Genomic DNA, 15,218 nt, shown 5'->3' with positions numbered 1-15,218 from the left:
GCCACCTGATTATAGGTTCAAGACCCAAAACATGACTTCATGAAGGTCTTTCTATCAAACTAGGTCCAAAGTTAGGATACATGATGAGAAGAGATTAGGCACTCTAAGTTTGCCCAGTCATAACTAGCCTTCATATAGTTGCTCAACTAGATGGAAAATAAGCTATCCTAAAGACTCAAAAGATGAGCACTTGTATCTAAAGCATAGGTATGATATGGGTGTGAGTCTATGTGTTGTAAAGTTTTAGACCCTTGTAAACTAGATTGTTTAACCTAATTAATTAACCAAGTGATTACTTAGGTTTATTATTCAGATCTAGGTTAAAATAATAAAGTCATATTATGTAAAGTAGCGAAAAATAAAGAACTCAATGATATGATCACTCAGGAAAACCAAACCGGTAAAAAACCTGGGGAGGATTTAACCTAGTTATCCTCAAGGTAAAAAAACAAATCCACTATAGAAAATCGAAGTTTACAATAAGATTTAGACCACTAACATCCTATTGCTACCATATGTAGAACTTACTGACACGACCGCGTGCAAGCTCCGAATCCACGAATTCCTTCTCTATTATGCCTTTGCAATACAAGCACCCACACTTGTGACTTTGAAACTCCATTCAAAGGTTTTGGATCTCTTCAGACATTGATCTTGTATGCAGCAACTTCTACAACACTGAATCTTGAGATTCTTCAAGGAATAACACCGGTAGAAAATTTTAGAGAGCTTTTGGGTACAAAACCTTAAATATACAAAAGAGGCACAAGATGCACTCTAATCTCTCTAAAAAACTCTAAAAAAAGTCTCTAGGGTTAGCTTATAATGTTTTTTAAATACTGGAAAAAAGGGCTTGCAATTTGGGCTTCAAACGGTCAAGTTATGGGCTTTTTATGTTTGCTGATTTTTTGCTGATATGTGACTTTCAATCGATCGAATACCAATCGAATGACTTTCAATCGATCGAGTATTAATCGAATGAAACATATTGTAACTCATTTTTTTTCATCCTGAGCATGAGTTTTTCATCATGGACTTCAATGTAGACCATTCTAAACCAATAAGACTTAGTTTTTGTCATGGTTTGCCAAAATTAATTACAAACTCAAAACCTAACATGTGTCATGTGAGGCAAGCAAGGGAAAGTAGATGAAACATGTGACCATGGGAGCAAAGGCATGTACATGTGGAGAAACTACCAACTCATGGCATCAAGCTCCAAGCATGTGTATATGTATACCCAATCATGCAAGAGCACGAGCACATGAACGGTGTATCACACTATAAGCTTAATTACCAAAGATTCACTATTATGTGAAACAAAGGAGCATTGCTTTGAGATTAGTGAATAATTTCTCTTGACTAGGAAGTACAAATAATTAAGGCAATACAATGTTCGATAAACTTACATAAGTAAATCAATCCATACATTCATCAAAAATAAAAATAAAAAGTAAATCAATCCATTTAGATAAAAATTGTTTGATTTTCTTTTCCATCTGATCCATCATTGTTTTGGACCCGCGATTTTAAGGGAACATTACATGGAGGCAAGTGAGGAGGAGGTTTGCGGATACTTGTCTCAGTAGTGCCTCCATTCTTTACAATAAAAACAGCAGCCATACCCCAAGTCATATGTCTATCTACATGACAATGCCAAAACCACACACCTGCCAAATATTATTGATATTAATATCCACAATTCTTAGACCAACCAAAATTAGATAATTAGATCAATTTTTAAATGCATGCATTTGCGATTCAATTTCCCTCCCCCCCTCCCCTTAAGTCAGTAGCAACCTTTTTTTTCTACAAGTTTGATCTCATCTTCCCCCTTAAACTTATTTTTAAAAAAATTATCCATATTTATTTGTGGTTACAAGATCTTGAGCCAATGAATGTTCTGTCTCTAATGCATGCACTTTTTATAATAATATAAACTAAACGTAGAAGATAGTAATAAAATAACTTGCCTGGATTGTTTGCTACAAATCTGATGGCAACCCATCCATTCTTAGGCACACCGAAGGTATTAACTGCGACTGGATCAACCAAATTAAAATTTTTTGGGTCGGCTTCATTGTTATAATTTCCATAACCACTTCCAACCACGTAAAAGCTATGCCCGTGCAAATGCATTGGATGATACCCAGCGCCCAATATATTGGTACCTTGAAAAACAATCTCAACGGCTTCATTATAATTCAACACCTTCACTTTGGTCCCAAGGTCTGCTATTTCCAGAGAATCCAGAAGTTCGGAAGATGTGAAGTTATAATAATAAAGGGGTTGGTCTGGGAAATCTGTAGTGTAAACCCCACTAATATTCCTACATGAAAGATTTTAATATAATCAAATATCAAAATGTATTGTCATATATGGTAGAAGGATAATCATGTTGCATTTTGATAAAATATTCATACCTAGTCAGTAATCTATGCAATATTTGGCAAAAGTCCTTTAATAAAATGCACAATTTAAAATTTAAAAAAAAAAAAATTCTCTCAACCATAATATCACAACTCTAAAAAGATAACTAAAACATATATTGATTACATGGAAGAGGACCAAGTAATTATCAAACTCTACATGGTCATTTGAGTAAAAGTCATAGTATTTTGTTCTTAGTTTTTAATTATCGCAACTATCATCATAGGACATGCAGTATGCACATGGTTTTTTTCTTTTTTATTTTCTTTTCATAATCTAACTTCTAGCCTTTTAAAAATAAACCAGTTTTTATTTTTTTTTTGTCATACATTTAACATAAAGTTACTAAAAACTAATCTGTTGACAAATAATATGAAAATAAACTACCAAAAACTGCACTTGCAATCGTAAAGGAAGAAATGGAAAAGAATTGAAACTGCATACTTTGTTCTTTATAAAAACAATGCAATCTATATTAAAAAATATATATATAATAAAAGAGGGAAAGAGGGGAAAAAACCTGTAGTAAGCAAGCAGTATATCAATAGGAACTGGGTTGGTCCAACTTATGTTATTCACGCTTGTAGCTATTATAATTTCTTCACCGGTTGCCATACATGTAGTATTTTTACATTCAATTTTAGCCATGGAAACTGTAATATACATTCTAGTGGTTATGTTTAAGGGGACATTTACGGGATAGTCTTTGCTTGCTAAGCTCCTAAAAAGGGTTGAGTATTTCATGGCAGCTATTAAGTCTTTATAATTGGGAAGTGTACTTGGAAAGGAAGGAGATAATGGAATAGTGTAGTTTCCTCTGTATTCGATGATCACGGTGACATTGAATTGGTCAAAATTATTAAGATCCGCCTCTTGGCTCCAGAATTGTCGAGCAGCTATATAATAATGGCCAAGAGTCTGATTTGCTGTGAGTAGAATATCCATGGTTTGTCCTGCGCTTATCAGTATGTAACTAGTAGTTAGGGGTTTGATATAACTTGCATCCATTCCAACAATTGTGAAGTTGTGTTCAGCTATTGCAAAGAACATATTTGCTGCCACAACTGAGTTGACTAGACGAAGAAGATAGGTCTTGCCATGATCAACCACCCGACGGTATGTTGTTTCTATGACATTAAGATTATGACTCAATTAATTCCAATGTGTGAATTATTTATGAATAACGTTAAATATATAAAAAATTTACTAAATAAATTTTATAAACTGACATGACAATGAATATGATCATGGACTTAAAAAACCTAATAAATGAATATGTAACCACTTTTTTGTGATTAGTAAAATGTCAACTTGTAAAGATTATGTAGTAGAGAGATGCTTGGGATACTACAAAGAGTGATGATAGGAATACTATAGATTTTACTATATAGGTCTTCCAAACTAACGTGTCACCAATCACAAAAAATAATTCTAATACTCATAAGTCATAACTATCTTACAAGTGATTCTATTGATACTATAATTTTTACTACGGTAGAAATTAATGTGTCAATAATTAGAAAAAGAACAAAAAAGGTGCTTTTGATATTCATTTATTATGTTTTTGACATTCACCAATTACATCCATTGCCACATCAATTTGTATAGGTTATATAGTAAAATTTTCTTCTTTATCTTATTGAAGTGAAACAAATCTCATTAAGAGTAATGTTGCAAGTACTACAAGTTTACTAAATTGAGCTTACAAACTGATGAGCCACAAATTATAAAGAGGTGATTCAAATGAATATTTATGAGCTAGTTGAAACCCACCAATCACATTCATTGCCATATATACTCTGCTACATAAAGCCCTTTAGCAAAACTTGTAGTACCTTTAACATTTTTCATCTCATTTTTTGCATTTCTCATCTTATTTATTACCACATTAGTTTAGTTTGTAAAATTTTTGTCATAGATTTAGACTTTTACGTAACAAAACGATCCGACAAGGTAGATATTTTGGACTACGATTCTAGGGAATTCTATCACATAGGGTTATTTTAATCTTGACCTTTTATTTTATAATAAACGGTTCTGATTATCACAATTGGTAAATATGCATAAAGTACACGAACAATTGGCGTACATCCATTAAAATTAAAGTTACTTGCATCTTACATAGTGTTTTTCAAAACTACGTACTGTTTGCAAACAGAACTAAACGCTTTACTTTAAGTTTAAATGTACAATAAGCATTAAATATGAATAGTGTAAAAATCAGCTCGTTACATTCGGGGTTTGTTAAATGTTAAAAAATCAGTTTTTTTTTTTTAAACTTGTTGGTTGTTGCATCAGACAAGGAATATAAATTATTAAAAAATCTAAATAAAACGAATACATGTTCAACACTAAATGAGCCTAAGGTTGCGTTTGGGATAAGCTAATATTGGGCAGCTTATTTTACTATTTGGCTTATTTTTGCTACTATTTATGGGTCCTATTGCACTTTTTGGTAATATTCTTTTTGGTACTATTCATGGGTTCTACTGTATTATTTCAGCTAACTTTTAATTTTATGTACAGTATTTTCAGCAAAAAGTTTTTAGTTTCAGCTAAATAAATTGTTCCCAAACAGACCTTAAAAGTCATTTTTAATATATTTAAAATATAAACCTGACAAAACAAATATTCCAAGTCTGTGTCATTGTTCCTAGTGCCAAAATATCCGTGTTTAGGATTTATTATTATTATTATTATCTTAAATACTCTAAAACTAGTGCAACACATATTACTTAGGAATGCTACGTATACAATATTTTTACAACAAAATCTAAGTAGTAAATTGTTGCTTGTTATAATTTAGGCCCACCATTAACATCACTTTCTCACTCACCAATAATAGCTTGTCATTGAGGATTTGCTATAGAATTTTTGTGAAAAATGTTATGAACATAGCACTACTCATACTACAAAAACTTAATAATTGATGAGACAATAAATGTGATTGGTGTTGTTTTATAAAAATAATAATGAGTGTTTAAATTACTTTTTAAAATTAGTGACGCGTCAATTTATATGACCTATATAATAAATTTTGTAATTTCTCTTGCATTGTTCTCAAAAAGTTTAAATTTTATTTGAATGTTCTAAGGATTAAATCACACTTGACAGGAGTTAAAAAAGGTCATGATACAAAAATGATTGTATTTATCTAAAAAAAGATATGGTAAATGTTTATGTATTTTTGTTACTATTTTTTAAAAAACAAACGTAACATACCTGTAACATACACGTACCGTTTTTTCTCTGTTTTCATATTTTTATGTTGAATTTTGGAAACGTACTTTTTTGAAAGATGTCGAACTATACTCGTCCTAATGCTTGTCATATTAAACTCATACCGTATTTTACTAACTATACTATTATACCGTGTCATTAATCCATTAACAAAAACCTTAAAATAATGATGCAATATTAGCAATTAAAAAAAAATTAACATGTCAGATTTTGAATTTTATGAATTTATTTTAGTTTTCAAAAACTTGAAAAGACCCAGATCTAAGAACCAATTTCACTATTGTACCTCTCGTCCTTCTCCACTTCTACTCTCACCGTCGTGCTGACATTGATAGCACAAGCCTGTCTCAAACAAGATCTCAACAGCAACAACGATGAGAACTTGGATCAAGATGGAGTCCGGCCCAACCCAATCACGTAGATCTTAATCATCAAACTCACATAACATTCTCTCTCTCTCTCTCTCTCTCTCTCTCTCTCTCTCTCTCTCTCTCTCTCTCTCTCTCTCTCAATTTCAAATTTGTTCCAATGAAATTATCTACTTATTCTTCTCAAAAAATAATAAATAAAATTATATACTTATTATGTGCTTGCATTTTACTCAATGAAATGGATACCACATTGACATAATGTGTTGCAATTAGGGGTGGCAAATGGGCAGGTTGGGTTATAAATGGATTGGGTGTGTAATGTACCATTTACCAATTTATGACCCATTTATACATAAATTAATTACCCAATACCCACCCATTTAATCTAATATAACCCAAATACCTCTAAAACTACTTAAATACCCTCATAACTTCCAAAATGACCTAAATACCCTTAAATACCCAAAATGACCCAAATACCCCTACACTTCCAAAATTACCAATATACCCTTGGACATCCAAATTATCCCCAAAATCTCTAAAATGAACAAAATATCACCAAAATCTCTAAACTGAGAAAAATACCCATGAAACCTCTAAAATGACCAAAATACCCTTGATATCTCTAAAATCACCAAATATGCTCAAAAACCACTAAAATGACCAAAATACCACCAAAATTTGTAAAATGAGCAAAATACTCATGAAACCTTTAAAATGACCAAAATATCTCTGAAACCTAAAAAAATAACCAAAATACCTCCAAAACCTAAAAATGACCCAAATACCCCCTAATGGGTCAAGGGTATTTCGATCATTTTCTAGGTTTCGGAGGGTATTTTGGTGATTTTTAGATTTTGAGGGTATTTTGGTCATTTTGTAGGTTTCAAGGGGTATTTTGGTCTTTTTTTAGGTTTCAGGGGTATTTCGATCATTTTCTAGAAATTTAGATTTTCTGTTGCTTATTTAAATTTTAGATGGGTTTTAGTGGGTATTGGTGGGTTTATCCATTAAGATCCATATAATTAAATAATCTAATGGGTCTTTACCCATTCAACCCAAATATTCAAATGGATTGAGTTAAGACTTATCCAAATTAGGTGGTTAATGGGTGAGTTCATGAATATGGATAAAAATTGCCATCCCTAGTTGCAATTAGTGCTCAATTATTAGATCTCGAAAACATTACAATTTGGAGCATTTTTATTTGCTTGAAACTCACAATTAATTGTAGCTGTGTTTATACTTCTATTGTGCCTAGTTCATTTGAGTCTGCTTGAATTTAGTTAAGTTCTTATTGTTCTTATAAAAATTTTATTTAGCACACGCAAATCCGTATTTTCAGGCAATTAAAAACTAAAAAATGAAAGAAGAAAGCTAATTCAGCTTCAATCTCATAGATTTACGTGAAATTGAGAGATATTGAGACTACGAAACAAGTAAAAATTGAAGCATAAACTTGCCTCCGGTTAGAGATCAATAGTAAGACTGAGTCTTGGATTTAAGTTTTTCAATTTTTGAAAATTTCAAAATAAAATCAAAATTTCAAAATATGACATATCAATTTAATTGATTCTTTTAAATGTGACATTATTATTTTAAGATCCTTGCTAATAGATTGATGACATAATTTAATCTGAACATTTTATTACAAAAATATATAAGATCAAAATTAAAGAACTCAAGAAGATCTTAATTCAGAGTATTTCTGAGCTATAAAATCTAAAATATAATATATTATCATACCTTTGGAGCATGGACCAAAATCACCTGGTTCGCCGTTTATGGTGTAACCAATAGAGTGTGGCAGCTCATTGCCATATAGTAGGTCGTAATCCAATTCAGCTTCTAAATTTCCACTGTACAATGAACCTGCATTTTCAACAAAACTTAATTAGAAATACACTAGCATAATATTATTCATTCATTGACCAATACCTAAAGATATGACACATGATTTTTGGACATATGAGAAGGCTTAGAGTAGGTTCATGCATCCAATAAGAGAGCTCTCGACAATCAAGTTTCATTTTGCTTTTCATTCATTTGAACATGAATTTTTAACATATTAGAATTAGTCTCGTGACGTACATTGTTTAATGAACAATCATGTATTAATTTTAAAAAATTAATAATGGACAAAATTTAAGTCTAATTCCTCATGTGTTGCACTTTATGTTCTTCAAGATAAATTTAATAATTTGATTTATTAGTCAATACAATTCATTGTAAATAGTTACAATTTCCAAAGCTACATGGTGGATTGAATTGGAGGGAGTCAAATTACAACACCTAAAGAACTTCTAAATTTAATGAACAAAAAAAAAAGATATTAAAATAATAGAACAAAAACTACTTTAAATCACATTATGAATGCACAACATGTAAAGTTAAGATTTTGTTACAAAAATAGTATAATAAATTATAAGAAAACTTATAAAAAAAAATAACAAAAATCATATTTAATAACTTCGTACCGGTTGGTAGGGCCGGTATTTTCCATTCTGGAACTCACTCTAGTACAGAAAACACCCCCTGTTTCATCTCGCTCTAAATACCAAACCATTTCGAAAAGTACCAGCCATTTTGGCCCATTTTGGCCATTCCAGTCGAAAAATGTATTTCAGCCCAAAATGGTTCCTTCTGCAATTTTTTTCATTTAAATCAAAAATAAAATAAAAAACAAACAAACAAACCATGAACCAAAGGTAAATAGAGGCATGGTGGTGGAACTAGTGGCGTTGCTTTAGTTGGGCTGAGCAGAACTGAAGCTTGGTTGGACAAATTGTCATTTTATGGAAGAAAGAGAGAACTGACGAATAAGTAGAGAAGGAGATGAAGGAGAAAAAAGTAAGCAAAAGAAAAAACAATAAAAAATAAGAAATGGTTGAAAGTTAAAAGTTGTGGCTGGGATAAGAAGTAGAGTTATTGTCCACATCAACTCTCTTCTATTTCCAAGGCAATCACGTGAATCTTACAAGTTTCAATTTTGAAATTCTACTTTGTATTTTCATTTTTCCTTTCTTATATTTAATTTTTTTTGTTTTTTTTAAGCCTTAGATAATGTTAGATTGATATGATATGTTGGACTTAGGCCATTTTTATTGGGCATGTTGGACTAAACATATAGGTTAGATATAAATTTAATAACTGTATACACACTTTTAACTCACATCACTAGCATCACATTCATATCTTTTCTATAAGGGCAAAATGATGTTGACTCTTTATTGAACAGATCTGAAAGTTTTTGTTTTTTTTTTATTAAAATCTAGTGGGATTGAGAGATCTAAAAATATAAGCATACCAAGAATGATTATATCCTCATCATCTGGTTTGGGAAATGGATAAGTTGTTCCAATAGTAGGCAAGATAACAATGGCACCATAAACATAGGCTCGTGTCCAATCACTATGTGCATGCCACCAAAGCGTTCCCTCCTCAGTGGAAAATATGACCTCATATGTAAAGTTTGATCCTGGTTCAATAGGACATTGCGTGATGTATTCTGGGCCATCTGACCATGGATTTCTTGGTTGCTTTACACCATGCCTATAAGAACCATAAAATTATCCAAGGATGCAAATCTTGTTGAGCAGTACTTATGTAAGAGATAGAGTAATGAAAATATTTTTGCTTGCATTAGTTATGTTTGGTTTTTTTTTGTTTTTTTTGTTTTGTCCCTTAAGGAATGTGAGTTCATAGAACTCATGTTAAAGAACCGTTTTGATATATATATATGTGTGTGTGTGTGTGTGTGTGTGTGAAGAGTGATTGAGCTTACCAATGAATGGTCACCCCATAATAACCTTGGTTGTGAACATTGACATATACTGTGTCCCCTTTGTGTACCCGTATTACTGGCCCTGGAATACTGTCATTTACAACTAACTTGCTTGTTGTGTTACACAACTTCGTGAAGTTTTTCTCCGCAAGCTGCGAAATAAGAAGAATATATTGATCATCAAATTAATGTAACAAAAAAAATCAAGCTATTATTCTCCAATCCAGGTGATAAGCTTATCCATTCAAACCCACAATATTGGAAAGTAAAATGTTAAAATTATTGCAAATTTTACTACAAAATGTTACAAACTGACGTAATGATGAACATAGTTGATGAATTTCAACAACATAATAAATAAATATCAACATTTTTTCATGTGATTAGTATAAGTATTATGTCAGCTTATAAATCTTATATAGTAAATTCTGCAACTTCTTAGAATCATTCCAAAACAGGAAAACACTTTGCTATTATAGTCCTTGCAAATAAAAAGATAACTATAAAAAAAATAAAACTGAAAACTAGAACAATAATAAAAAATAATAAAAAAGTTATTGATTACGTGTTTGGCACTATTCATAAGCTGAGAATCACAGTTCATGAACAACAGTGCCTAGCGTGCTTAACTGTAGAAAAAAAAAAAAAAAAAAAAAAAGAAGCAGAAAATGCTCAGCAAAACGCAAATGCAGCTTATCCAAACGCTGCTTATATATAATATGGTAAGTACTTACAACAAATTCATAGTAATGGACCTCTCCTTCGACCATGGAAAGACACTGTGCAACAAGAAACAGAAAGCCAATAAAGTTCAACAGGCATTCTTTGTTCTTGAAATTCATATCTTTTACTCTATCTGACTCAGCTCACTCTTTCTTTTGTGAACTTGACGTTGTTCTTTGAGAGCTTCAAATATTTAAGCCTGACTTAATTCAAATGCATGGAACTTGGGAAAGCAGAAAGGGTCTTGTATACGGTTAACACGTGAAACGCATTACTCCTGACTATTTTTTTTTTTAAATGTCTTTGCTCTTTAGAATTTAGATGTGTACGTGGTGTTCTAGTGACCTCATATATAATTACCAAATTTTCAACTCCAAAAATGTATCACGTCACGTGATTCTTCTGCTTACCTAGAAACAATGCATGTGATTTCTACCTTCCAGCCCAAGAAAAACCGGCACGTTACTGTTTTGAAATCCTGACCGGACGTTCATCAAGATGGCTCTTTTAATTCTAAGGACCATTTAATGTAGAAGAATCAGTGAAGGAGGTATTTACAGGACCTTATCACTATTGTTAAGAAAACCTCTAAGAAAAATCAATCAATATATACAAATTAAGATGCTTCATCAAATCCGCCACCCTTGCCGACCGCTGCAACCACCAGTCGACGAGTGACCGGATCTCTCCAAAGCAGGGGCTCTGAAAAGCAGCTCTCTTCTCTCTGTCTCCCTTCCTCTCACTGTTTTGTATTGTTTTCTTTTCTTTTAACTGAGACCTCTGGTCTTTGTTTTGTTCGGTAAGTATAGATATATTTTATTCATTTTTTGACGAGAGAGAATGATGTATTTATTATATAATTAGTTTTTAGCTTTGTTATTCTATTCATGCATGCGTTGCAGTACCAGCGTCTCACAATAGCAATACTACTACAGTAGCTTTAAGCTCCATCAACTGTCTTATTTAATTAGTTTCAGCAAAAAAAACTGTCTTATTTAGTATTTTAATATTATTTTCTATTATATTTAAAATTGATAACAATGGTTTACTATTTGGTTTAATTAAGTGATTTGACTATGTTTTTTTATAATCAGTAAATCGACTCTGACATTGTTATGTACTTATATATATTTGTTTATTTATTATGTTTGATTTGGATTTAATTTTTTTTTATCTTATGAAAGATATAATGTGAAAAATACATTTGAAATATAGATCTTTATATTTATTTAGGAATTAATTTAGTCAAATTTTGAATTTGTATTAATTTAATATATTTATTTACATTTTAAATAATTATTAAATTAATTATGACGTCATTGCGATCGATTTTGATTTGATTTTGATTCGACCGTAAAAATCTTGAATCTTTCTCTTTAGCGGTCTAGGTCTAAAAACCATGCTAATGTATGCATTCAAAGTTTACTTTGAGTTTTCTCCACCATATAAAAATGGCATCTATACCATGTACGTAGCATCATCTAACTTTGAATAAAATTTAATTCAATTCTATAACTTTACTTTCATTCAATTAAGTTATTTAACTTTTAATTTTATTTTGTTTATTCATTTCATTAATCTTTGTTAGAATTGCAATTTTTGTAATCTTTAAAGTGACATCATTTTTGGGTCTCGTTTTAAACTTTTAACAGTAATATTAAAAAAAAGATGATAAGAGAACTAAGTTGAATAAAGTTAAAAATTAAAAGATCAAATTGAATGAACTTAAAGTTACAAGACTGAATTGAATTTTATACTAAATTAAAAAGAATAATTTGTAATTTAGCCTTTGCTTTTTGTCCGGAAATTAAATAAGCTTTTGGATTTTTGTATATAGACGTTCTCGCTATATTTAAAAAAAATTAAAATGAACAAAATTAAAATTTTGAAAATAAATTAACTTTTATTTTTGTATCACAATTTTAGTATAAAACTTCCAAATATATTTATAATTTTGTTTTATATCTATTAAGCAAATGAAAGTTAACTTTCTTTTGAAAAAAAAATTATCTTGTTCAAAATAGTTTAGAATACTCATAATTTTTTTTTTTTTTGTGAAAAATGTTATTTCCACAATATTTTCATAACAAATCTTAAGTAGTAAATTCTTATTAGCTGTTATTAGTGAACATAAAAGTAATTTTAGTGATAAATTCAAATTAAAATTAGTAATAACTTACGTCATGAATGTAGGTTTTTTTTTTTTTTTGAAGGGCGTAACACTTGTCTTGTTTTGTTGACTAGTAGTTATTACTGCACTTTAGAGTTGAAATAGAGTGAATAGAACACTTTTGAAGAGAAAATAAAAATAAAAACTTTTTTAGAACGTGTTTAGTTAGGTGGGAATGAAGGAAAATAAATAGTAGGATCATGATGTTTTTCTTAAGGCCATCAAAAAGTTTTCTCTCCAAAATAGAGAGATAACTAAAGGGAGAAAATAAGGCTGCTTGATGGACAAAAATACCTAAGTACACTTGCAATTGGGCTTTACTGCGTTAGTAGCCTTTGCTTTTTTTACTTCTTTTTTTCTTCTTCTTCTTCATTTCGTCCAACTACTTTGTTTACTTTTTTTTTTTTTTTTTTCCTTCATCTATTTGGACATGCACAATTTGTTTGCTAAATAAATGTGTTACTTTTTTGTTTTATTTAATGAGTACTTAATTGGGTGATTGCATTTTTTTTGGGTTGTTTGTCACTTTTTTATTTTAATTGTGCATAATTTTTTGATAAGAATGTATATGAATAAATTTATGCAAACTCACTTTTTTACTCTCAATCAAACAAAAAAGAGAGAAATTAATATCTTTTCTATTTTTCAACTTTTCTATTTTCCTACTATTTTTTATCCTACTATTTTTTTATCCATTTAACTAAATGGACCTTACCCTATGTTTAATTTGAAGGAAGAGAATAAAAGAGAAGAGAAAATGAATCAAAGCGGGGGAAAAAATGTGGACCCAAATAATAAATTTCTTAACAAATTTAGTTCATTTATTCAAACAACAGAAATGATTTAATTTTTCTTCCTTCCCTTCTCTTCCTTTCAAACCAAACTCTGGCACCAACGAAATCTGTAAAAGTCACATGTATCACAAATTTAGGGTCCGTGTGGATAGAGCTTTATCCTGAAAACCGAAAACACTATAAAGAAATAATTTTTAAATATGTGAATAATACCGTGGGACCTATTTTTAATAAAAAAAATTCTGTAAAATGAAGTTTGTGGGTCCCGTGAATAATACACAGGACCCACAGATGTGCTGAAAAGTCAGCAAAATGTGGCTATTGTTCATGCACAGTAACATGAACAGTAGCCTTTGTCCCCCTGACCCGTGCAGCAGCAGAAGAAGGAAAAAAAAAAAAAAACAGAAAACTCAAGACGTAGACTCTATAAGCTATATCCAAACCAAGCTGTACCTATCCATGTGCGTTTCTTTATGTATTTTCACTTTCAGGACATTGACTAGGCTAGGTCTAGGACAATGTGTCAGTTCATTCCTCGTGACCTCCCATCCTTTGGTCCATTCAGCTTGATTTGGATACAGCTTATAGAGTCTACACAGCTTTATGGAGTCTTTTTTCCACATGCATGGGTCAGCTTTGTAAGAAAAAAGAAAAATTAATAAATGGACCAAAATACCCTTGCCTCTCACTAACTCAAGCCTTTAGAAATATGTGCAAGTAAAACAGTAAATAAAAATACGTGTAATATTGTTTCAAAATTGAAATAACATGTTTAAACACATTTACCAAACATGATCTTAACATCAGCACGTTCAAAAAAAAAAAAACCATCTTAAAAAAAACAACTAACATCAGTGCATCCAAAACAAAACCCATAAGAGCATACGAGAAATGCCTGAGATGCCGCCAAAATCAGTGGCAGCACAAGGGTTTCAAATCAAGGTTTTAAATATCGGAATTGAGGGAGACAAACTGGGTTGATAGTGGAGAAATAAAAAAGGAGACAAACTGAGTTAGAAAAGAAAGCTGTGAAAAATAATAGAAGACAGAAGTTGAGCTAAGAGTTTGATATGGGAGAACATAAAAATTTTAAAAGATGAGAAAGGAGAAGTAGGTGGATGGGAGAAGATAAAGGTGAAAAGAAGATAGGAGACGTGTGGTTGAGAAAAAAAAAAAAAAAAGAGAAGAAGTAAAAATAAATAAATAAATTAGTAAAAGGTGGTTTGATGGGATACTATCCATCATGGAAGGAATTTTACAAATTATAATTTAAAAATTGTATTACAACACCGCAAATTATCATAAAATTTTCACAACAGTTGAAGTAATATGCGAAAATAAAATTAAATAAATTAATAAAATATTAGATAAGGATAGACCACAATTAAAAACAAAAAATACGGTGAAAATATTGTCACATTTTATTGTAAGACAAAGTTTAGCTACAAAAGTCTACAATCTTACTTAATATTTTTTTTTAGAGGTGAATTTTGACAAATCTACCATTAGATTATATTTTCTTCTTATATTTTTCATGCTTGCAAAATTTCTAAAAAATTAAATATCAATAGCTATGTCATCTATAAAATTTTTAAATTACAAGTTTTTTTATAATTTAAAATTATGCATAATATATAAGCTTGTAGATCATATAATAAATAATATCCGATTGATAGGGCCGGCTCCAGAATTTTTGCCCAAGGAGG

The 15,218-nt window shown here is 30.6% G+C and overlaps 1 protein-coding gene across 2 annotated transcripts; it reads right to left on the bottom strand.

The window, feature by feature from the left end:
• Positions 1-1,284: 1,284 nt before the first annotated feature.
• On the bottom strand, positions 1,285-10,835 carry LOC142644274 (putative laccase-9). Of its 2 annotated transcripts, none has more exons than XM_075818922.1 (7): positions 10,560-10,835; positions 9,826-9,977; positions 9,349-9,593; positions 7,788-7,913; positions 2,951-3,557; positions 1,974-2,320; positions 1,285-1,670 (listed from the first exon to the last, which is right to left on the bottom strand). In XM_075818922.1, the coding sequence occupies exons 1-7, from the start codon at positions 10,665-10,667 to the stop codon at positions 1,468-1,470; spliced, it is 1,788 nt and encodes a 595-aa protein (XP_075675037.1). In that variant the 5' UTR covers positions 10,668-10,835; the 3' UTR covers positions 1,285-1,467. The 2 variants fall into 2 exon arrangements, with proteins under 2 accessions (XP_075675037.1, XP_075675036.1); XM_075818921.1 differs by having other exon boundaries at positions 1,974-2,329; positions 10,560-10,834.
• Between the last annotated feature and the right edge of the window lie 4,383 nt (positions 10,836-15,218).

The sequence above is a fragment of the Castanea sativa genome, chromosome 7, assembly GCF_040712315.1.
Source record: "Castanea sativa cultivar Marrone di Chiusa Pesio chromosome 7, ASM4071231v1".
Classification (NCBI taxonomy): Eukaryota; Viridiplantae; Streptophyta; class Magnoliopsida; order Fagales; family Fagaceae; genus Castanea; species Castanea sativa.
The sequence above is the reverse complement of the archived record's forward strand: the minus strand, read 5'-3'. Positions and strand labels throughout refer to the sequence as shown.

What these genes read in the sequence shown, in the direction of transcription:
- LOC142644274 (XM_075818921.1), bottom strand. Translation starts at nt 10,667, where the DNA reads ATGAATTTCAAGAACAAAGAATGCCTGTTGAACTTTATTGGCTTTCTG. An exon ending in TCCATTACTATGAATTTGTT is followed by an intron (nt 9,978 to 10,559) that starts GTAAGTACTTAC and finishes CTTATTTCGCAG; the next exon opens with CTTGCGGAGAAAAACTTCAC. An exon ending in TTTTGGTCCATGCTCCAAAG is followed by an intron (nt 3,558 to 7,787) that starts GTATGATAATAT and finishes TTAATGTCATAG; the next exon opens with AAACAACATACCGTCGGGTG.